The 24,873-nt window shown below is 47.6% G+C and overlaps 1 protein-coding gene across 7 annotated transcripts in view; it reads left to right on the top strand.

Annotated features, from left to right (window-relative positions):
• The first annotated feature begins 17,862 nt into the window (after window positions 1-17,862).
• Window positions 17,863-24,873, top strand: part of LOC139260176 (uncharacterized) — a 412,192-nt gene continuing 405,181 nt past the window's right edge. For 4 of the 7 annotated variants that reach the window (XR_011592730.1, XR_011592731.1, XM_070876427.1 and 1 more), the window contains exon 1: window positions 17,863-18,182. Coding sequence is in view for 2 of the 7 variants with exons in the window: in XM_070876427.1 (XP_070732528.1) it covers window positions 18,083-18,182 (100 nt within the window). In the remaining 5 variants the exon portion in view is untranslated. The remainder of the gene's footprint in view (window positions 18,183-24,873) is intronic. The other 3 variants (XM_070876428.1, XM_070876429.1, XM_070876430.1) reach the window with 3 other exon arrangements.

The raw sequence follows: 24,873 nt of genomic DNA, 5'->3' as shown, positions 1-24,873 counted from the left end.
GATAACCCTGGTGACTAGTCCAGGAGTATCGCATTCAGCCGTTCGCACTCTCTTTCCTGATCCTCCTTGTCGAGTAGATCTTTAGTTTGCTGGATCATAACCCGGGAGCCCCTGGCCACAAGAGGGTTTGCTAATCTTGCCATCATGAATTTACAACAAAGGTTAAAGCAACCAATAATCAAGCAGCAGATAATTATTACTACGATGAGAATAATCGCTCCATGCATTAGATATGATCCCCAGGATCCACCTAACAGCCAATCAAACCAGCCTACTCCTCCTGCAGGGGTGGATAACTTCTTTACCTCCCTTCTTATGTGATCAGTGAGATTGGTTATGTTTTCTGAATTATCGGGGATGTAAGTGCAACATTCAGATCCTATCAGGGCACATGTCCCCCCTTTCTCAGCTAACAGGTAATCGAGGGCCATTCGGTTTTGTAATGCCACAGTCCGTATTGCTACCATTTCGGCCGTGATGTCCTCCAGAGCTTTAGCAGTACAGTTAACTAACTGTTCCAATACCCTCTCTAGGTTCTGTACTTCATCCATGGTGCGTCCTATCCCGAATGGGAACATCATGACCCCAAAGAACTTTTCAGCGGGGTGAGGGCTCGCCTGTGTCGGCTGGAGGCATGTGCTTCCGCCAGGGTACGTGTTTGCCGCAGAAATGGCACCACATATCCCAAATAGCAGGACCCTGTCCATTGCCTAGGTAACCAGGGGTATGCCCTATGCCCGCACACAAAATACGTGCCGTTATACGCTGCCTTTATATATATTGTGTTGGGGTCCCAAGACTAGGCCCACAGACCTCCACCTGTTCTATTCGGAAGGTGAGAGAGGATAGTGACTCGTGCACCTGTTGTGATGTTGAGGTTGTGTGGGCAATCGCTGTACCCTATGATATGTCCCTTTCTGCTGGTGTCATTTCGGGTTAAACATATGGCCCCGGTTGGCCTCCCGATCCCCGAGGTATTGGTCAGGACTAAGAATGGGAGTTCCTTCTTATGGTCATAGGGTGGTTGGTACCATCCCTGGAACGTTTGACTAATGGGGTACCCAGCACTCTCCCACTCGATGACGTCCCCGTGGTTGTCCACGCGGTAACGGTATGATGTTCCTCCTGGCCTCCGTGATCCCTCTCTTGTCCCGCCTTTCATCTCTCGTATTTGCATTGGCCCCCCTCCTCTCATGCTAGTCTGGCTCAGAAGCCACTTGACAGTCTCAGTTAGGGTCAGTGGAATGGGGCGCAAAGGAATTCCCGCTTTGGAATGTATAGGGATATGTGAACACACCCAGCAACTAGAAAAGTTCCCGTTTCGCGCATAAACATAAGACATATATCGGAACGTGTTTACATGGAGTTCCCTTCGTTGTCTTGCCCCCTGTATGTTATAAGCCGCCAACGACATTATACTAAAAAGAATCCACAACCCCATAGCTATGGGTTAAGTGGATATCCTCCAACGTCCTCTGGGCCCGTCAGGTTCCAAGAGTCCCAAGGACCCGGTTTGTCCAATGGGGAATTGGAGGTACACAACCTTTAGCAGCTTGTCTTTGCTCGCCCGAATGTTCCACTTATTCAGCTGTGGGATAGAGGAAGTCTGTAACATAAATATTGATAGTTAAGGAGTGATAAGCTTGCAATGATGCAGGTGAACCCAGGCACTTCTCCCTTCAACCTTAGCTGCAGTCGGGGTAGTGAGTAACACCTGAAAAGGCCCCTCCCATCGTGGCTCTAATCCTTTTCGAATCCATTTATTAATCAGGACATACTTCCCTGGTGCCACGAGGGACAATTCGGGCGAAACTGGGAGGTCGAGGTGAGCATCTCGAACTTGGTTGTGGGCTTTTCGCAGAGCCTGAGTCAGAGAAAGAACATAGGTGGTCATTTCCTCAGTCATGTGGTGGAACTGGACAGTGGAGGGGACATTCTGATTCCAGGGGGTCCTAAGGGGTTTACCATAAATGACCTCAGCGGGGGTCAGTCTAACCTTACCAGTAGGAGTAGTGCGGATCTGGAATAGGGCTATGGGAAGGAGTTTAAGCCAATTGAGTCCGGTTGATGCTACCAGTTTTGCAAGCTTGGTTTTGAGAGTTTGATTAGCACGTTCAACTAATCCCGCAGCTTGGGGTCGGTAGGCACAATGCAGCTGCTAGTTAATGCGCATCTGGGAACAGAATTCTTTGTTAACTTGGCCAATTAAGTGAGGGCCATTATCGGAACTCAGTCGAGCTGGGATACCATATCTAGGAACAATTTCCCTCATTAACACTTTAACAACAGTTTGAGCCTTATTGTCCAGGGTAGGGTAAGCTTCGATCCATTTGCTAAACACATCTACTATTACTAACACATATTTGTAACACTGAACTCTTTGCAACTCAATGTAGTCCAACTGCAAGGTCTCAAAGGGACCTTCTGGTAGGGGCGTCTTACCCCAATCACAGGGGACTCCCTTCCCTGGATTATGCTGTTGGCAAACAAGGCAGCGACTACTGATGTTCTGGGCCAGCGCCTGGAGTCTAGGGTGCCACCAAGTGGCCAAAAGCGTGTCACTTGTTGTCCTTACTCCACAATGAGTAGTAAAGTGCATACATTCAATAACCCATAGGGCCAACACATCAGACATGCAAGTCTGTTCCACGGGAGTGGACCAGAGTTTAGAGACATTGTCATAAGTACATCCATAATCTTTCCACAACAGTTTATCTTTTTCAGGAGCGTCCTCCTGTGCTTTAATGACATCTTGGATGGTTGGCATTGGTTTTTCCGAGGCTAACTTATCCTTTGCAGGATTTTTAGTTTGACTCATCATTCTGGGCACCACCATTTGTTGTCCACGAGAGGCCTGTTTGGCCTCTTGGTCAGCACAGCGGTTTCCTATATCAACCGGAGATTTTCCGGTAGTGTGGGCGGTACATTTGACAATGGCAATGCGCTTGGGGAGCATGAGGGCTTGCAACAAGTCAGATACTAGCTGCTTATGGGATATCTCATTCCCATTTGAGGTTAGGAATCCCCTATTTTTCCATAATTGTCCGAAATCATGGGCTACCCCAAAGGCATACCCAGAGTCGGTATAGATATTGACCTTGAGGTCTTTATCCAAGATACAGGCTCAGGTGAGGGCGAATAGTTCAGCTTGTTGGGCGGAATAGGCGGTCTCAAAGGCGGCAGATTCCAGGACCTGATTCTCCTGGTCTACTATGGCGTATCCCGAATTTCGTCCGCCTTCTGGGTCAATGGAAGAGCTTCCGTCAACATACATAATACAGTCAGGGTCCTCCATTGGTACATCAACTAAATCCTCCCTGACCGAGGTAGCTTCTTGAATTAAAGATAAACAGTCATGACTCGGTTCTTCCTCATCTTGGGGTGGCTCGGTAAGAAAACAGGCCGGATTAATGGCAGTACAGTGCCGAAAGGTCAGCCTAGGATTATTTAGTAGGTAGATCTCATATCTACTCTGCCTGGCCATGGTAAGATGTTGAGTCTGCAGTTGACCCAAGAGGGCAGCTACAGAGTGAGAGGTATATACCACAATATCCTACTGGAGGGTAAGGTTGGCGGCAGATTGAAGGCTATTGTAGATGGCAGTTAATATTTGAGTACATACAGGGTGCCCCAAGGCAACGGGGTCTATTTTAGAAGAGTAGTAGGCAACAGGCCTATGCTTATCCCCGTGTTTCTGAGTCAAGACAGCGGTAGCACAATCTTTCAGGATCGTACAATACAGTTGAAAGGGCCGGTCATAGAGAGGCCGGCCCAAAGCTGGAGCTTGCAGCAGGGCTGTCTTTAGTTCCTTAAAGGCTTGGACGTCTGCGGTTTCTATTTCAAAGCTGCCTTCCTTGGTTGTGTACGGTGTGAGGTGCTTGGTCATCAGGGCAGCATTAGGGATCCAGGATCTACAGTAATTGATCATCCCCAATCACTGCCGCATTTGTTTAGCCGTGCTAGGGACTGGAAACTGGCAGATGGGTTCGACTCGGCTAGCCTCCAAGGCTGATAAAATGATCCCAAGAAATTTGACTTGAGACTGGCCAATTTTGACCTTTGATGGGGAAACTATGTATCCCAGGGAGGACAAGTAATTCAGTAACTGATTAGCATCCTCCTGATTACTTGGTTCATCCGCGCTGGCTACCAGTAAATCGTCCACATACTGAATTAAAGTGGATCCCGTAGTCAGCGTGAGGGACTGTAACTGTTTCTGCAGCCACCTTGAGAATAAGGTCGGGGAGTGGATGAACCCTTGGGGAAGTCTAGTCCATGTATATTGCTGTCCCTGGTAAGTGAAGGCGAACAGGTACTGACTCGCCTGGGCTAGCAGCAAGGCGAAGAAGGCATGTTGGAGGTCTATTATTGCGAAGATCTTGGCGTTTGCTGGGATTAACGACAGTATCTGTGCTGGGTTGGGAACCAGAGCGTGTAGGGGCTGGACGATAGCATTGATGGCTTGAAGGTCCTGGACCAAACGGAACTGATTTGTTTTGCCTGGCTTAGGGACTACCAGTATTGGTGTATTACATGGGGACTGACATTGAACCAAAATCCCCTGTTCCACTCGTCCCTTGATCAATCGGTGGATACTTGGTATTGCCTGTGGTTTCAGTGGGTACTGACGGATGGAGGGCCAGTCCACATTGTCCTGTACTAGGATCTCAATCGGATCAATTGGAGTATAGCCCACTTGGGAGGGGTCCTCTGCCCATATGTGAGGATCCACGTAATCGGGTATATTGGTACCGGTATGGTGGCATAGTACCGTCAGGACCTTCTCGGGATCCCTGTGAAATTGGACCGTCCGGCCATGTCCCACAATCTGCAAATCCGGGCTGGTAGGGTCAGCCTCGTCTATAGCTTGGCACACCATAATTCCTAAATCTCTGGCATGGTGGGGAGGTAATACTTCGCGAGTGACGTGGGGTGCCACCGTTGGGGGTTGCCGCCACAACTTTCTATTTATTTCCACGAAATCTGCTTTCCCCTCCGGTCCAGACACTCTGGCTTTTAGGAGGATTTCCCACTCCTCCCCCACATGATCCTGGTAGAGATTCTGGAGATCCTGATTCTTTCCACTAGAATCATACGATAGGGCGCTTGGGGCAAATCCAGGGACCACCATTGAGGGGTCCGGGTAGTGTAGCACTGCCGTTTAAAGGTTCCTTGCTTTACAACGTTCCCATCATCCCCGCAATCCAGATGCAACTGAAATTTACAGAGGAGATCCCTAGCCATCAAGTTACAGTCCAAATTGGTGGTAATAACAAATCGATGTTCCACAGATTCTTCCTTGTAATTTACTTTAACTGGTTCTGACACTGGGAATGTTGAGACTTGTCCCAGGAACCCTGACAGTCCCTGTGTCTCGGTGGAGGCGGGGAGTTTAAGCTTCGACTGCACAGAGGACATGGAAGCTCCTGTATCTATTAAGAAGGGTTGCCACTCATTTTGAATTTTGAATTATATAATTGGTTCCTCATCCGAGGAAGGTCCTCGTACAATCAAGCTGCGTGGTCAGTATTGATATTCGGGTGACAGTTGGGCAAAGGGGTTGTTCTGGGAGAAGTTAGTATAAAATCCCTGTCCTCTCCCCCCTTGCCCCCCACCTTTTCCTCCTCTTCCTTTTTCATGCCGAGGGGAGGGGCATTCCCTGCTCCAATGTCCTTCCTGTCCACAATTAAAGCATTGTCCGCTCCTTCCCCAGCCCTGGCCGCCTCCCATACCCGATCGAGGGCCATAAGGGGGTCCATAGTTTGCGGGGCCTGGACCGTTGGGGTGTTGCGTATATCCATATTCTTAGTTATCCTCCCATCCCCTTACACAGTGCTGTGGTTCCATTCGATATCCCCTTGGGGTAGGTTTCGATCTTTCCCCTCGAGGAGGCTCTTCCTTTCTAGTCATGTATTCAGTCTTGACCCGGGTTGGGGGCGCACCTCCCCTCTCTCCTTTTTTTTCCTGCCAATAATATTTCACTGCTCTCTCCATCTGGGCCTGACTGTTATCTGCCCAATTCATATTATTGGTCTGGATAGCGTGAGAAATCGAATGGGGTAGGCACTGAAGTAGAATAGCGCAGAATTGAGGTGAATTATCCCCCGCCTGGAAGGCATTATCTCCAGATTGACTTCCGTATATTTCAATGAATCTTTCCATGAATTCGTCGGCATTTTCGTCTCGCTTGGGTTTAGTTTCTAATACTGCGGCCATACTGATGGGCTTCTGAAGGGTCGTGCCGAGGGCGGTGAAAACAACGTTTAGGCAGTCCTGGGCGTTATTAGGGTGTGCAGCCAACAATGCGTCATGGGTTGCATATCTTTAGTGAGCTAGAAATCAGGAGTGCTCAGTTAACTCAGGGTCTGCTGTACCAGGGCCCACAGGTCCCTTGATTCTGCATTATAAACTGCAATGGTAGTCCGGAGATGATCTATAAACTTGACAGGTTCCCTTTTTCGATCTGGCATGGTGGTCAGAATGGCCATAATTTCGCTCGGTTTCCAAGGCACATAGACATCTCTGGTGGGTGGTCTGCAGCTTGTTGTGCGTCAGGGTTTGGCATTGGTCGAACCGGGAGCTGCCGCCGGGACTTAGGGGTTGGGGTGTCAATCTCGGAAGACGTTTCTGGGTCGGAGGGTGGCTCGGAGCTGTCTGACCGCACAGCACCTCCGCGTCCCGATCGGCGGGAGGGTTTGTTTTGCCTTTCACGACTGGCATTCTGACTAGCGGATTCACGGGATTGCTTGTTCCTTTGAGATATAGATCTGCCCTTCCGGGTGTGAGATCTGGTCCTCTCGGCTACATGGCTCGTGAACTGGGGATTTGAGTCGCTATCAGAGGATGAAGGGTCCGTCTGGGCTTGTTGGTTCGTTGGGGTGGGGTTAGGGTTATCCTTACCTCCTACCGCCGGAGTGTAAGGTGGAGGTTGGAAAGGGGACTGTGGTAAGGGGTCAGGGGCTGCGGGAGGCGCCGTTGGGCGCCGAGTCAGTGACCATTCATCAATTTCATCATCAGCCTCGGTCAACGCAAAGCCAACCATTTGACTACGTAGTTGGTCAATACCTTTCTCAGAGGCCCCAGTGGATCTCTTAGTACGTTTTTCGTGCGCGCATTCTTTTTTTAAGACGTCTACGGTTTTAACATGTCCTCCTTCTGTCAATAAGAAACCTAATGTAGTGGCGTTTTCCTGCCAACTTGACAGAAGTGATGCATCTTTTAATTTTTGACAATAATGTCCACGTGGCAATTAAATTCTTGTCCCTTTTCCCTCGTCCCCTTTTCCAAATCAATCCCTGTGCCCTTTTTGCTACCTCCACGCTTCTAGTGCCCCCTAGAGGCCATTGGTTATCTCCTAATAATTTGTTCAGGGCTCCAGATAACAGTCTAAATTGTTCAGCTCTTTCAGGGAATTGATCACATAACTTTTGGAGCGGACTACCCGCATCCGTCGTTTTATCTAACTGATTACCCATCCTCGCGTCGCCCCGCGTATTGTCAATGTTCTAATTAGTCCCGATTGTCCCCGCGTCGCCCAGCGGTGGTTTAGGTTACCTTATCCAGAGCCTAGGCGGACCAAGTGATATACAAGATCGACGCCGTACCTGGCATATGTACAATTTTAAATTTACACAGTCCCGCGTCGCCCCGCGGCTTAATTTCACGTAATTCCCTAACCTCCGCGTCATCGCGCGGTTTGCGTCGCCGTGCGATTTAAACTAGGCCTATCTAACCTAGTCCTATCCTCCGCGTCGCCACGCGATTTAAACTAGCCCTATCTAACCTCGCCCTATCCTCCGCGTCGCCCCGCAGTTCGCGTTGCCGCGCGATTTAAACTAGACCTATCTAACCTAGCCCTATCCTCCGTGTTGCCCCGCGGTTCACGTCGCCTTGCGATTTAAACTAGCCCTATCTAACCTAGCCCTATCCTCCGCGTCGCCCCGCGGTTCGCGTCGCTGCGCGATTTAAACTAGCCCTACCTAACCTAGACCTATCCTCCGCGTCGCCCCACACTTCACGTCGCCGCGCGATTTAAACTAGCCCTATCTAACCTAGCCCTATCCTCCGCGTCGCCCCGCGGTTCGCGTCACCGCGCGATTTAAATCCAATCAGTGCCTAGACGGGCCAAGTGATATACAAGGTTGACGTCACACCTGACTTGGGCACTTATTCCCTATTTTCTGCGTCGCCGCGCGGTTTGCGTCGCCGCGCGATTTAAACTAGCCCTATCTAACCCAGCCCTATCCTCCGCGTCGCCCCACGGTTCGTGTCACAGTGCGATTTAAACTAGCCCTATCTAACCTAGCCCTATCCTCCGCGTCGCCACGCTGTTCGCGTCGCCGCGCAATTTAAATCTAATCAGTGCCTAGACGGGCCAAGTGGTATACAAGGTCGACGTCACACCTGACTTGGACACTTATTCCCTATTTTCCGCGTCGCCGCGCGGTTTGCGTCACCGCGCGATTTAAACTAGCCCTATCCTCCGCGTCGCCCCGTGGTTCACGTCGCCGCGCAATTTAAACTAGCCCTATCTAACCTAGCCCTATCCTCCACGTCGCCCCGCGGTTCCCGTCACCGCGCGATTTAAACTAGCCCTATCTAACCTAGCCCTATCCTCCGCGAGGCCCCGCGGTTCGCGTCGCCGCGCGATTTAAATCCAATCAGTGCCTAGACGGGCCAAGTGATATACAAGGTTGACGTCACACCTGACTTGGACACTTATTTCCTAAGTTTAGAAGGTATTCGCCAGATTGACCTGGATCTCGTTCAGACACTACCTGAGAACCAGCGAGTGGCCAAACTTTCCTCAGACTTTTGGAACTGAAGGTGTGGATATGTGAACTGGATATATGAAAATAAAGACAGTGAAGTGAACTGAATATATGAAAATGTATAAGCCATGGAAAAATAACTAAGAGAATGTCAGATTGCAAATATTACAACATCAGCACAATTAGCAGAATTGCAAGGTCTCAGTTACTAATTACGCCAGTAAAATTGTAACATTTAGAAACAATGCCTGAGCTTTAGTAAAAACAGCTCATCTTGATGTCGGCTCATGAGTGGACAAAGGAAAGGAGGGATCAAAAGGGATAAGCTGAACTAGGATGTCACTCTAATTGTATCTTGTTGTCTTGTACCAAAAAATGTATAACTGTGTGCCTTCACAATGTAAACTTACTTGTCCATAGGAAGTGTGTACGCTCTATCAAGAGAGTATTCCTTCTGTCTGATAAGTCTCGGCCGGTGAGAGAAATTAATAAAGACTGCTTTGTTATAAGCTCCTTTGGTGTTCACTTCAGTGTATTCACTGAAACAGATTGAAGAAAAAGAATCCAGAAATCAACATTGGAAACAGAAGTGGTATTTTAAAGGGTACTCACTCCAGTGGCCACGTTCCTCCCGTCTCGTCCAAGGCTAGTCTGGCTCTTAATTCGCAAGATTTCGGCAGTCGTCTGTTGAGATCCCACATCTGACACCAAATGTTGAAACGGGTTCTTTTTCCCTCAATCTGTTTCAGCGAATACACTGAGGCGGACACCAAAGCAGCTTATAACAAAGCAGTCTTTATTATTTGTTTCACCGGCTGGGACTTAGCAGAACAAAGGGACGCTCTCCCTCAGAGTGCGCCCACTTCCCTCGGACAAGCCCCATTACAATGTAGGGGCGCAACAGTTATACACTTTCAGTACGTAATACAATTGAGGGACATTCAGTTCACCCTATCCTTTGTGATCCCTCCTTCCCTTTGTCCGTTCATGAGCCGATACCTGGCCTTCCTTGCTCAATTAGATACGGGCAAGTGGTTATAGCAACTTTTTCTCACGAAGAGCTTTCTCACCCATTGCTTGTAAATGTTACAATTTTACTGGCGTGACTAGTAACTAAGACCTTGAGCAAGTCTGTTATTTGTGCTGATGTTGTAATATTTGCAGTCTGACATTCTTTTAGTTATTTTTCCATGATTCCTTTGTTCACTTCACTGTCTCTATTGCTTATACATTTTCACACATTCACACAGCAACCCCATAGAGGAAGCAGAGGAAGAACACGATATAGAGTTCACTCCTCCACAGGTGACCGAACACAGGAACCAAAGGGAGGAGAGCCCAGTCACTGTGGGCAGTCTGGACAGGCCTGAGGCACAGCAAACAGCAGACACTCAAGCCAGCGCCCAACAACCGGAGCCCCAACTCAGGCACTCTACAAGAGAACGTAAACCACAGAGAGACTCAACCTGTGATCCCAATAAGACTTTAGGGGGGGAGGTGATGTCATGGATTCAACTATTATTGTAACCCATGTATAATCTGACCTAAGTTGTACACTGTGAGAACAATGACCACTAGGTGGTGAACTTGTGGGAGACACTCCTAACCTGGACCTTCAGATATAAAAGGGCAAGCTCCACCCACTTCCATCATTTGAGTGCTATGGAATAAAGGACAGGTCACAGACTGATCTTCTCTCAAGCATGGGCCTCGTGTGCATTTATACTGTATAGTAAGGACGTATCACCCAGGGAGATATCTGTGCACTGACTGATGTCTCTCGGTTCCCTCAGGGAAATATCTGTACACTGACTGGTGTCTCTCAGTCCTCTCTTCCTCAGGGAGATATCTGTACACTGACTGCTGTCTCTCAGTCCCCTCTCCCTCAAGGAGAGATTGGTACAGTGACTGGTGTCTCTCGGTCCCCTCTCTCTTAGCAAGATATTTGAGCATGATCAAGATGTCAGAAAATATGTCATGCCACAAATGAGCGAGTGGGCTGAAATACAATATCTTATAACTTTAATGTGTTAAGACAAATAGGAAGGAGAGTGTCAGCTGTGACTCAGTGGTTAGCACTCTCGCCTCTGAGTCAGAAGGTTGTGGGTTCAAGTCCCACTCCAGGGCCTTGAGTGCAAAAGTCCAGGCTGACACTCCCAGTGCAGCACTGAGGGAGTGGTCCCTCACAGGTCGGGGCAGAAAAGCAGAGGTGCGGTGGTCCGGCCCACAGCGAGGCCCCGGCCTGCGAGGAACCATCTGTGGCAGGTCGGCCCACTGCAAGGTACAGAACAAGCTGGTCCGGGAGGGTGATGGCTGTGAAGAGGGCGACTGGATTGGACTTCACCAAAATCCAGGTCGCTGATTGGAGGGTGGGCAGGTACAGCAGGAGCGGTGAGGTTGGGTGAAGGAGCGGCAAGAGATTGTCGTGCGCCGTGATCGGGCCCCAGGAGAGGTAAGGGCCCAGGGGCCGCACGGGCCAGCCCACACTGTGATATGTGTGCCCACTAGGTCCGTGCAGTAGAGCTGGTCTCCAGTCGTCTTGGGTAATCCTTGCCACTGGACCAAGATCTAGCTCTGTTGAGCCCATGTGATGGCTGGTGTGCAATGGCTACCACACGTTAAAAAAATCCACGCACAGGCATCTTCCCCCCTCTTAAATGCAATTCTGGACCTAGAATATTAGGTCCTTCATTGAAACAGCTATGAACTCATTCCTTTTTGGTGGAAGCAAGTCATCCTCAATACGAGGGACTGCCTAAGAAAAAAGGAAGACCGATCCAGGGCAGATCAAACTGATCTAGAGACTCAAATCGAGGAGGCAGAAGTGTACGGAGTACACACCTTCACCACAAAATGTCCACCGATCATGTTAAAAGTTGAACTGAACAGAATTCCAGTATCCATGGAATTGGACACGGGTGCGAGTCAGTCCATCATGAGCAAAAAGACCTTCGGCAGGCTGTGGTGCAACAAGGCACACAGGCCCGAACTGAGCCCCATTCACACCAAGCTGAGAACTTGCACTTTTAGAGCTGATCCCTGTAATTGGCAGCGCAGCAGTAAATGTCTCCTATGATGGAGCAGTTAACGAACTACCACTATGGATAGTACCAGGGGATGGCCCCACACTGTTCGGTAGAAGCTGGCTGGGAAAAGTCCGCAGGAATTGGGACGACATCCGAGCGCTTTCGCCCGTCGATGGCGTCTTATGCGCCCAGGTTCTGAGCAAGTTTCCGTCGTTGTTTGAGCCAGGCATCGGAAGTTTCTTGGGGGAGAAGGTGCAGATCCACTTGATTCCCGATACACGACTGATCCACCACAAGGCACGGGCGATGCTATATATGATGTGAGAGAAAGTGGAGATCGAGCTCGACAGGCTGCAACAAGAGGGCATCATCGCGCCGGTGGAGTTCAACGAGTGGGCCAGTCCGATTGTTCCGATTCTCAAGGGCGATGGCATGGTCAGAATTTGCGGGGACTATAAAGTAACGATTAATCGTTTTTCGCAGCAGGACCAGTACCCACTACCCAAGGCAGACAACCTATTTGCGACACTGGCAGGAGGAAAGACGTTCACCAAGTTGGACCTGACCTCGGCCTACATGACGCAGGAGCTGGCGGAATCTTCAAAAGGCCTCACCTGCATCAAGGTCTATTCATCTACAATAGATGCCCGTTTAGGATTCGATTGGCCACACTATTTTTCAAAGGAACAGGGAGAGTCTGCTCAAGTTGGTTCCGCGCACCATGGTTTTCCAGGACGGCATACTGGTCACAGGTCGGGACACCATCGAACACTTGCAGAACCTGGAAGAGGTTCTAAGTTGGCTAGATCGTGTGGGACTCAGGTTGAAACGCTCAAAGGTGTTTTTCCTGGCGCCAAAGGTCGAGTTCTTAGGGAGACGAATCGCGACAGATGGCATCAGACCCACCGATGCCAAGACGGAGGCCATCAAGAACGTGCCGAGACCACAGAACATGTCGGAGCTGCTCAATTATTTTGGTAATTTCCTACCTGGGTTAAGCACCTTGCTAGAACCTCTAGACGTGTTGCTACGCAAGGGAGATGACTGGGTATGGGGGAAATCACAAGAGACAGCTTTTGAGAAAGCCCGAAATCTGTTATGTTCCAACAAACTGCTTGTCATGTATGATCCTTGTAAACGTTTAGTGCTAGCTTGCGATGCGTCTTCGTACGGGGTTGGGTGTGTATAACAACAAGCAAATGAATCGGGAACATTGCAACTGGTCACTTATGCGTCCAGGAGCTTGTCCAAGGCCGAAAGGGCCGACAGCATGATTGAAAAAGAAGCTCTGGCATGCGTTTACCGGGTAAAAAAAATGCATCAGTATCTGTTTGGGTTCGAGTAAGAAACTGACCATAAGCCGCTCATATCACTATTCTCAGAGAGCAAAGGTATCAATACTAATGCCTCTGCTCGCATCAAAAGATGGGCGCTCACGCTGTCTACATATAACTATGTAATTCATCACAGGCTAGGCACAGAGAACTGCGCTGACACCCTCAGTCGGCTACCATTGCCCACCACCGGGATGGAAATGTCACAGTCTGCAGACTTGCTCTTGGTGATGGATGCATTTGAAAACGAAAAGTTACCCGTTATGGCCCGCCAGATCAGGACCTGGACCAGCCAGGATCCTTTACTGTCCCTTGTAAAAAACTGTGTCCTCCATGGGAGCTGGTCCAGTGTCCAGAGGCATGAAGAGATCAAGCCGTTCCAACGGCGTAAAGACGAAATGTCCATACAGGTGGACTGTCTTTTATGGGGTAATCGCGTGGTTTTGCCCAAGAAAGGCAGGGATACGTTCATACGCGACCTACACAGTACCTACCCAGGCATAGTAATGATGAAAGCTATAGCCAGATACCATGTGTGGTGGCCCGGCATCGACTCAGATTTGGAGTCTTGCATGCACCAATGCAACACTTGCTCTCAACTGAGCAATGCACCCAGGGAGGCACCGCTAAGTTTGTGGTCTTGGCCTTCCAAACCGTGATCTAGGATCCACGTTGGCTTCACTGGCCCGTTTCTTGGCAAACTGTTTTTGGTTGTTGTGGATGCTTATTCTAAGTGGATTGAGTGTGTAATAATGTCTGTAAGCACGTCCACTGCCACCATCGAAAACCTACAAGCCATGTTTGCCACGCACGGCCTGCCTGATGTCCTTGTCAGCGACAACGGGCCTTGCTTCACCAGCTTCAAGGAATTCATGGCCTGCAATGAGATCAAGCACGTCACATCTGCCCCGTTCAAGCCCGCAGAATGGGCAGTCCAAACCATCAAGCAAAGCTTGAAACACGTGTCAGAAGGCTCCCTGCAGATCCCCCGAGTCCTGCTCAGCTACCCCACCAGACCACACTCACTCACCGAGCTGCTCATGAAAAGGGCGCTCAAAACAAGGCTTTCTCCTTTCCACCCTAATCTCCATGATCACGTCGAGGGAAGGCGGCATCAAATCAACAAAGCATGTACCATGATCGCGCAAATTTGTCATGCGATATTGAAGTCAATGACCCTGTATTTATACTCAACGATGGACATGGTCCCAAATGGCTTGCTGGCACTGTCAAAGCCAAAGAAGGGAGTCGGGTGTTTCAGATCAAACTCGCAAATGGACTAACTTGCAGAAAACATTAGGACCAAACCAAACTGCGATTCCCAGACAGCCACGAGCAACCTGAAGAGGACACCACCAACTTCGACCCTCCGATTCACACACAAGTGGCAACCAACATCACGGTTGACCACGAAGCTGAACTCATCATCCTCAGCAGCCCAGCAAAGCCAGCTGCGCAGCAGCCCAGCAAAGAACCAACCAACTCACCTGCACTTGCATTTGTACTGAGACGATCGACTAGGGAGCGAAAAGCCCCAGATTTTCTCACCCTGTAAATAAGTGTACTATTGACTTTGGGAGGGAGTGATGCAACCCTATGTAACAAGCATTTTACCGCCACCAGAGGGCTATCTGTTGGAGTCTCAAGGGATCCCAGCATCCCTTGGAAGCACTGTATATAAGCAGGCCTCCCATGCTGTACTAACATTCTGGAGTTAGAACAAAGAGACTAAGGTCACACTTACTCATGTCTACAGTACTCAATCATATTACTTCATTCTGGACGTAACAGGTATAATTCGAAGAAGAGCAGGGGAGTTCTCCCCCGTGTCCAGGTCAATATTTATCCCTCAACCAACATCATTAAAAAAAACAAATTATCTGGTCATTATCCCATTGCTCTTTGTGGGACCTTTCTGTGCACAAATTGGCTGCTGCGTTTCCTACATTACAACTGAGGGGACAGAAGCATGGTTTGCCCTGATTTATGTCAGCAAATGCTGACACATGGACAACACCCTCATAATCCTGGTGGTTGGCACAGAGAACTGCCATTGACAAGTAACATTCGTGCCACAGAAGTGCCAGCCAATGACTATCTCCAACAAGAGAGTCTAACCATCGTCTCTCGACAATCAACGGCATTACATTGCTGAATCCTCCACCATCAACATCCTTGGGGTCACCATTGACCAGAAACTTAACTGGACCCGTTACATAAATACTGCGGCTTTAAGAGCGGTTCAGAGGCTGGGTATTCTGCGACGAGTCTCTCACCTCCTGACTCCCCAAAGCCTTTCCACCTTCTCCCACCTCCTGACTCCCCAAAGCCTTTCCAAGGCACAAGTCAGGAGTGTGATGGAATACTCTTCACTTGCCTGGATGAGTGCAGCTCCAACAAGACTCAAGAAGCTCGGCACCATCCAAGAGAAAGCAGTCCACTTGATTGGCAGCCCATCCACCACCTTCAACATTCACTCCTTCCACCACCGGCGCACCGTGGCTGTAGTGTGTACCATCTACAAGATGCACTGCAGCAACTCACCAAGGCTTCTTCAGCAGCACCTCCCAAACCCGTGACCTCTACACTTAGAGATATAAGACAATTGGTCAATGAACCAGAGGAGAGTTTTTTTTTAATGCAGCAAATTGTTCAGAACTGGACTGTAAACGCTGAAAGGGCAGTGAAAGCAGATTCGATATCAACTTATGAAAGAAAATTGGATATACACTTGAAAAGGAAAACATTTGCAGGGCTATGGGAAAGAGCGGGGACTGACTGGATAGTCCTTTCTAAGAGCCGGCACAGGCACGACGGGCTGAATGACCTCCGTCTGTGCCGCAAGATTCTATCAAAGTGTTCAAAGAAAATGAAAAAAAAACATTGTTTTTTGATGACCCCATTATTTATCTCCCGAGTTTTCTCGCAGCGGTGTCCCGGAGATTAATCTTTAATTCCCAGAGACTCTGGGATAATCCTGGAATAAGCGCCTTTGAATGTTTTACAATGGTAAATGCGCTATAGTTGTTGTTGGAAGGGTGGCGACCCTAATCTGACATGAAAATGCAACGTGACGTCATAGAATGCTACCGCACAGGAGGAGGGCATTCGGCCCATTGTGCTTGCGCTGGCTCTTTGAAAGAGCTATCCAATTAGTCCCACTACCCTCATTCTGTCCCTCATAGACTTGGAAACACATTTGCAAGATTAGAATATGTAAATTGATGCAAGTCTATATCAGGACAAAATGCAAAAAGTGTGGATATGTGGCCATTTTCCTCCCGTCCCGTCCAAGGCTAGTCTGGTTCTTAATTCGCAAGTTTTCGGCAGTCGTCCGTTGAGATCCCACTTCTGACACCAAATGATGATTTCTGGATTCTTTTCCTTCAATCTGTTTCAGCGAATACACTGAGGCGAACACCAAAGGAGCTTAGAACAAAGCAGTCTTTAATATTATGTCTCACCGGCCGAGACTTATCAAACAGAAGGAATACTCTCTTGATAGAGCGTACCCACTTCCTACGGACAAGTGTTGTTACAACATAGAGGCGCATCATTTATACAATTTCAGTACAGAATACAATTGAAAGACATTTAGTTCACCCTATCCTTTGTGATCCCTCCTTCCCTTTGTCCACTCATTAGCCGATACCTGGTCTTCTTTTCCCAATTAAATACGGGCAAGTGATTACAGCATCTGTTTCTCACAAGGAGCTTTCTCACACATTGCTTGTAAATGTTACAATTATACTGGCGTGATTAGTAACTAAGACCGTGAGAAAGTCTGTTAATTGTGCTGATGTTGTAATATTTGCAATCTGACATTCTCTTAGTTATTTTCCATTGCTTATACATTTTCATATATCCAGTTCACTTCACTGTCTTTATTGCTTATACATTTTCACATATTAACAAAAGCAGAAATATATATATATATATATATATATTTTAGTAAGTATTGAAAAATCGAATAGTGTCAGCCGTGGCTCAGTGAGTAGCATTCTCACCTCTGAGTCAGAAGGTTGTGGGTTCAAGTCCCACTCCAGAGACTTGAGCACATAAATCTAAGCTGACACGCCAGTGCAGTACTGAGGGAGTGCTGCACTGTCGGTGGTGCCGTCTTTCAGATAAAACGTTAAACCGAGGCCCCATCTGCCCTCTCAAGTAGATGTAAACGATCCCACGGCACTATTTCGAAGAAGAACAGGGGAGTTATCCCCGGTGTCCTAGGGCCAATATTTATCCCTCAATCAACATAACAAAAACAGATTATCTGGTCATTATCACATTGCTGTTTGTGGGAGCTTGCTGTGTGCAAACTGGCTGCTGCATGATCACAACAGTGACTAAAGTCCAAAATGTACTTCATTGGCTGTGAAGACTTTGGGACGTCTGGTGTTCGTGAAAGGCGCAATATAAATGCAAGTCTTTCTTTCAGTTGATACCAGTCTAAAATCAGGGCAAAAATCCCGCAAAAAGCATTAACTGGAAATAAATGAAAGAGAAATATATTATTTACAGTTGTTTTGAAAAAAAAATAATATTCTGGCGACCTTGCTTGAGATGGTGAACCGGGTCAGAACACACACACAATTGAATTTGCATACGCCATGACGTCAGGCCGGCATGAGAGCCACGACGTTCCACGTGATACACGACCCCGCCCTCTCCCGCGAGCGGGACGTACGGCGCGGCGCGCTTTCTACGTGGCGCGTCGGCGCGCACCTTACGTCCCCATCTCCCAGCGTCTCTTTTCCACCGAGCGAGCGCACGACCCATCCCTCCCCCACTCGTTTATCTCCACCCCCCCGCGCCACCCACAGACACAAAATCACAACACGGCCGCCTCCAGCCACCGGGGGTGGGGAAAAAAAAAGATGGTGGTGGGGGTTTTAATCATCTTCATATCATAAACATCCACCCACCCTCCATCACCCCCCCCAGCCGGAAAATGGCGAGCAGCCCGTGTCACAGTCAGCAGTGCTCGCTGGAAAGGCGCGGCTTTCGGCAGGAGCTCGACTCTTGGAGGCATAAACTTATTCACTGTGTAGGTAAGATTTACTTATTTATTTATGGAGAGAGATGTGTGTGTGTGGTGGCCGGGGCGGGGGGCAGAGAAGAAATCCGCCTCTCACAAATACTATTCAACGGGAAAAGGTATCTCTTTCCCCCCCCCCCCCTTGCCACCACCTTGTGTGTGTGAAAGGTGAATATTGACCGTGACACTGCCACCGTCTCACTCAGATTTTCGCGCAGGAGGCGCTGTTTTTTTTCAAAAAGAAAATAAAAGGCCATCATTCGCACAGCTCCCACAAATAAACATCAGCCTCGATTATGTGTGTGTCCTCTTTCTCCTCAATTTATATATAATTACTGTTGTAATTTCAATAAAATAAAATATTTTACCTCATGATTCTTAGTTCTTGGGGAGAGATTTATATTTTTTGACGCCTGTCCTGTCATTTTAAAAAAAGAAAACCGTTAAAACGGTTATTTATGGTCGTTAAAATGGTTATTTCGAAGAAAAAATCGAGATTCCAAAAGCAACGGTTTCGGCGCGTGAACTGCCGCCGCGAGCCTGCTGAGCAGTGCGCCTGTGCGGCATAGGTGCGTATGCGTGTGTGCCGTAAAGGGTCGTGGGAATTGTAGTCTTTTCTCCCCCTCCTGCCTTTATTTTGTAGCCCGCAACAATGGTAATTCCCCCCCTATCATTTCCTATTTGGAAGTGAATCGTGTCCTGTGGAAACTACTGCAGGTTTCAGAAGCAGCACTGCAGCAAAGCAAAGGGGTGTTGTGATGGGATTGCGTGTGGGTTACTTATTTTTAATTTGTAACCTGGAAGTGATGGATGCATGCCATTTATCTTTTGTGGCTTCTCTGAAAGACAGTCTCTTCTGCCCTTGTGACATCAGTTATGTTATGGTGATTGTGGGATGGAGGTGGGGGGGAATAGAAGGAGCTTAATGCAATTCTGACATCCTGCTTTAAATGTGTAACGTATATCTAAAGGGTAACTGGATAAGGAAATTACCCAAACATTCTTTTTTGAAGTATACAGCCTGTAAGGGGAAAGAGGCGGAGAAATCTAGTGCCTATCATGTCAAATTTGCTTTGCAATTCATTACTTTTGAAGTACAGTGAGTGTTATGCAGGCAGTGAGATGGCAGAATAGTGCAAATTACTTGGGGAAAAAAAAGAGCCCCGATTAGTCACGATTGCCCCAAAAGTCCTAGTTTTGTATGTAGAAAAGTTGTTTTTCCTTCATGAAATCTGTTTGACAAAGTTACCTTGATTATTTAACATATCATATTCCTATGCAATATCATTGCCAGTATTTGCGTTGCGAGCTTTACTTTTTCATTATCAACATGGTCAGCAGTCCCTCGAATCAGGGATAGTATTAAAGCCAAGGAAGTGGCATACAAATTGGCCAGAAATAGCAGCGAACCCGGGGACTGGGAGAAATTTAGAACTCGGCAGAGGAGGACAAAGGGTTTGATTAGGGCAGGGAAAATGGAGTACGAGAAGAAGCTTGCAGGGAACATTAAGGCGGATTGCAAAAGTTTCTATAGATATGTAAAGAGAAAAAGGTTAGTAAAGACAAACGTAGGTCCCCTGCAGTCAGAATCAGGGGAAGTCATAACGGGGAACAAAGAAATGGCAGACCAATTGAACAAGTACTTTGGTTCGATATTCACTAAGGAGGACACCAACAACCTTCCGGATATAAAAGGGGTCAGAGGGTCTAGTAAGGTGGAGGAACTGAGGGAAATCTTTATTAGTCGGGAAATTGTGTTGGGGAAATTGATGGGATTGAAGGCCGATAAATCTCCAGGGCCTGATGGACTGCATCCCAGAGTGCTTAAGGAGGTGGCCTTGGAAATAGCGGATGCATTGACAGTCATTTTCCAACATTCCATTGACTCTGGATCAGTTCCTATCGAGTGGAGGGTAGCCAATGTAACCCCACTTTTTAAAAAAGGAGGGAGAGAGAAAACAGGGAATTATAGACCGGTCAGCCTGCCCTCAGTAATGGGTAAAATGATGGAATCAATTATTAAGGATGTCATAGCAGCGCATTTGGAAAATGGTGACATGATAGGTCCAAGTCAGCATGGATTTGTGAAAGGGAAATCATGCTTGACAAACCTTATGGAATTTTTTGAGGATGTTTCCAGTAAAGTGGACAAGGGAGAACCAGTTGATGTGGTATATTTGGACTTTCAGAAGGCTTTCGACAAGGTCCCACACAAGAGATTAATGTGCAAAGTTAAAGCACATGGGATTGGGGGTAGTGTGCTGACGTGGATTGAGAACTGGTTGTCAGACAGGAAGCAAAGAGTAGGAGTAAATGGGTACTTTTCAGAATGGCAGGAAGTGACTAGTGGGGTACCGCAAGGTTCTGTGCTGAGGCCCCAGCTGTTTACATTGTACATTAATGATTTGGACGAGGGGATTAAATGTAGTATCTCCAAATTTGCGGATGACACTAAGTTGGGTGGCAGTGTGAGCTGCGAGGAGGATGCTATGAGGCTGCAGAGTGACTTGGATAGGTTAGGTGAGTGGGCAAATGCATGGCAGATGAAGTATAATGTGGATAAATGTGAGGTTATCCACTTTGGTGGTAAAAACAGAGAGACAGACTATTATCTGAATGGTGACAGATTAGGAAAAGGGGAGGTGCAACGAGACCTGGGTGTCATGGTACATCAGTCATTGAAGGTTGGCATGCAGGTACAGCAGGCGGTTAAGAAAGCAAATGGCATGTTGGCCTTCATAGCGAGGGGATTTGAGTACAGGGGCAGGGAGGTGTTGCGACAGTGGTACAGGGCCTTGGTGAGGCCACACCTGGAGTATTGTGTACAGTTTTGGTCTCCTAACTTGAGGAATGACATTCTTGCTATTGAGGGAGTGCAGCGAAGATTCACCAGACTGATTCCTGGGATGGCGGGACTGACCTATCAAGAAAGACTGGATCAACTGGGCTTGTATTCACTGGAGTTCAGAAGAATGAGAGGGGACCTCATAGAAACGTTTAAAATTCTGACGGATTTCGACAGGTTAGATGCAGGAAGAATGTTCCCAATGTTGGGGAAGTCCAGAACCAGGGGTCACAGTCTAAGGAAAAGGGGTAAGCCATTTAGGACCGAGATGAGGAGAAACTTCTTCACCCAGAGAGTGGTGAACCTGTGGAATTCTCTACCACAGAAAGTAGTTGAGGCCAATTCACTAAATATATTCAAAAGGGAGTTAGATGAAGTCCTTACTACTCGGGGGATCAAGGGGTATGGCGAGAAAGCATGAAGGGGGTACTGAAGTTGCATATTCAGCCATGAACTCATTGAATGGTGGTGCAGGCTAGAAGGGCTGAATGGCCTACTCCTGCACCTATGTTTCTATGAAATCAAGGAAGACTTGCTTCCACTCTAAAAGTGAGTTCTCAGGTGACTGAACAGTCCAATACGGGAATTACAGTCTCTGTCACAGGTGGGACAGACAGTGGTTGAAGGAAAGGGTGGGTGGGGAGTCTGGTTTGCCGCACGCTCCTTTCGCTGCCTGCGCTTGTTTTCTGCATGCTCTCGGTGACAAGACTCGAAGTAGCCAGCGCCCTCCCGGATGCTGCTCCTCCACTTTGGGTGGTCTTGGGCCAGCGATTCCCAGGTGCCGGTGGGGATGTTGCACTTTATCAAGGAGGCTTTGAGGGTGTCCTTGAAACATTTCCTCTGCCCACTTGGGGCTCGCTTGCCATGTCGGAATTCCGAGTAGAGTGCTTGCTTTGGGAGTCTTGTGTCGGGCATGCGGATGATATGCACAGCCGAACGGATCTGGTCGAGTGTGGTCAGTGCTTTGATGCTGAGGATGTTGGCCTGATCGAGAACACTGATGTTGGTGCGTCTTTCCTCCCAGTGGATTTGCAGGATCTTGCGGAGGCAGCGGTGTCTTTACGGTGTCTGCTGTATATGGTCCAGGTCTCTGAGCCATAGAGGAGGGCGGGTATCACTACTGCCCTGTATACCATAAGCTTGGTGTCAGATTTGGGGTCCCAGTCTTCAAGCACTCTCTTCCTCAGGCGACCGAAGGCTGCGCTGGCACGCCTAAGGCAGTGTTGGACCTTGTCGTCGATGTCTGCCCTTGCTGATAGTAGGCTCCCGAGGTATGGAAAATGGTCTACGTTGTCTAAGGCCATACCATGGATTTTGATGACCCGGGGGCAGTGCTGTGAGGCGGGGTCAGGTTGGTGGAGGACCTTTGTCTTACAGATGTTTAGTGTAAGGCCCATGCTTTCGTATGCCTTGGTGAAGATGTTGATGGCTTGGGAGTTCGGCCTCTGTGCACAGACGCAAGCGTCGTCCACGTACTGTAGTTCGGTGTCAGAGGATGGGACGACATTGGATCTAGCACGGAGGTGACGAAGGTTGAACAGGTTTCCATTGGTTCTATCGTTTCGTTCCACTCCAGCCGGGAGCTTGTTGAGAGTGAGATGGAGCATTGCAGCGAGGAAGATTGAGAAGAGCGTTGGCGCGATGACGCAGCCCTGCTTGACCCCGGTCTGGACGTGAATTGGGTCTGTGGTGGATCCATTGGTCAGGATCACGGCTTGCATGTCGTTGTGGAGCAGATGGAGGACGGTGACAAACTTTTCGGGGGCAGCCGAAACTGAGGAGGACGCTCCATAGTCCCTCACGGTTGACAATGCCTGGAGGGGCTGCGGAGGATCTACTGTCGGGCACGTGGTGCGGGTAATGGTGGCGGCCACTCTGTTTTCTCCCACGACCCTTCAGCTGCTTAACCCGATCCCCGACGACGCCCGGTAAGCCTCCGACCAGCTCCGACCTCAGGTTTGGGCCCTACTTTTCATTATAAACATATTTCATCAGATGATGGACTCATTGAAGAGATTTTTCTTCGAGCTATTTGCTGATATTCATGCTACACATAATGTCATGATCATGTATGTTTCAAGCACTAATCATCTTGATTTCTTTATTAAAATAACATGAGATCACTATGCATCTGTAATCTTGGAACTGCTCTGGTTTGCTCTTGAACTATTGGAAAATCATTGCCATTTTCAATGGAAATGTTAGTTAGATTATTCAAATGTATCTTCCAATCAGACCTCCGTATAAACTTTGACGCTTACTGTGACAGCCAATAGAGATTTATTTTCCTCCTTCCAATTTTTCTCATCTTCTCCTGAAGCTGCTGACTGTTGCTGTGGTATGGATCCATAAAAACTGGTTGCCCCTTTGGTCCCTTGCCTAAATGATCATAATGTCTGTGCGTGTCAGCAGACATTCAACCATGAGGACCACCATAGCTGAGCTCTACTCGCATACATGCACACTTTTCAATAGAGGTTCCAGAATAGTGATGTGTAGTGGAATCCTGGCTGATACCTCCCCAGCATGGGGCACTGAGGGTGATTGTTACATGTCAAGTTGCCTGTAACTCAGCAGAATCTAGGAATTAAAACTGGGACTCTCTGATTTGTTTGGCTCAATTACACGTAATCATTACACTTGAGTCATTGAGGAAAGTATTCTAGATTTACAGATGTTAAATCTAAATAAATTTAAAGTCTCCAATAAATAGGTCTTAAAATGATCTAATTGCAGTAACTGTTGATAGTGATGGGGACTGATATGGTCAAAGCTTGGATATGTGGAAACCTTATTCGTTATTGCTCAATTAGTTGTCGGGAAGACATCTTATAGACTTCCACAGGATAATTTTAGCATTATTAACTGCCATTCATTTTACATTAAAAAAAAATAGTAATGCCATATAGTACTCCAGTCTCACACTATGTGGTTGACTCTGAATGCCTTCAGGGCATCTAGGGATGGGCAATAAATACTGCTCAGTCAGTGTTGCTCAAATCTCAAGAACAAAATGTAAAAAAAATAATAACTAATCATTTTAGTCCTTTGGAAGTGCAGCTTTAAAAAAACAAATTAACAAACCGTAAAAGGCCCACTTTGCAGGACGCCAGAAAGGTTGAAAAGAGTAGAAGAGTAAGCGAATCATTGGGTGATACTAAGTTTATAAAGTTTTAAAACACAGAAGGAGATGAGTAATACAGTCTTTGAATCCAAAAGAATAATAGTTGGAGTAGGAGGTATTGAAATCAAAACTCATTGTACTGTCTTCTGCTCCCAAATGTTTGGAGGAAACTGCATCTTGGAGACAATAGAGGAGTTTTATTTGAGACCAGAGCAAATAGTGAGGCTAAGAATGTCAGTAGATGAAGGACTAGGGATGGAGCCATCAGAGGTAAGAGGAGGTAGCTATTGTCTGAACTTCTGACAGACTTGATAGCTATAGATATAAAAGTTAGTTCTACAAATAATTAGTCACTCTGGTGGCGAATTTGAGCCTCCTCGGTGGGTGGACTTGAAAACTTAACAATCAATATTTATGCAGAGTTGCTTCGGTAGAAATAATAGTTAAGTAGTTTCAAAAATTCCTTTCAACCAAAGCTAAGAATCACAAGGTAATTACGGATGAAGGCCTTTGAGCCTATCTTGCTTCATCATCCAGAAAGGCCTCAAAGCCTCTCCTTTTTAGCATCCAATTGTTTCTGAAATCATTCCACATAGTGATCACTTTCTGTGGATAAATACTAATTGGTACCAGTCCTAAAATTTCCTTTTTATTAGTGTCCCCATGTCATACACTCAATTTAATTGGAAACAAATTTTCTGAATTTACCTTTTCCATACTATTTGCTATTCTGTA

The sequence above is a fragment of the Pristiophorus japonicus genome, chromosome 3 (assembly GCF_044704955.1).
Source record: "Pristiophorus japonicus isolate sPriJap1 chromosome 3, sPriJap1.hap1, whole genome shotgun sequence".
In the NCBI taxonomy this organism is placed as follows: Eukaryota; Metazoa; Chordata; class Chondrichthyes; family Pristiophoridae; genus Pristiophorus; species Pristiophorus japonicus.
The sequence above is the reverse complement of the archived record's forward strand: the minus strand, read 5'-3'. Positions and strand labels throughout refer to the sequence as shown.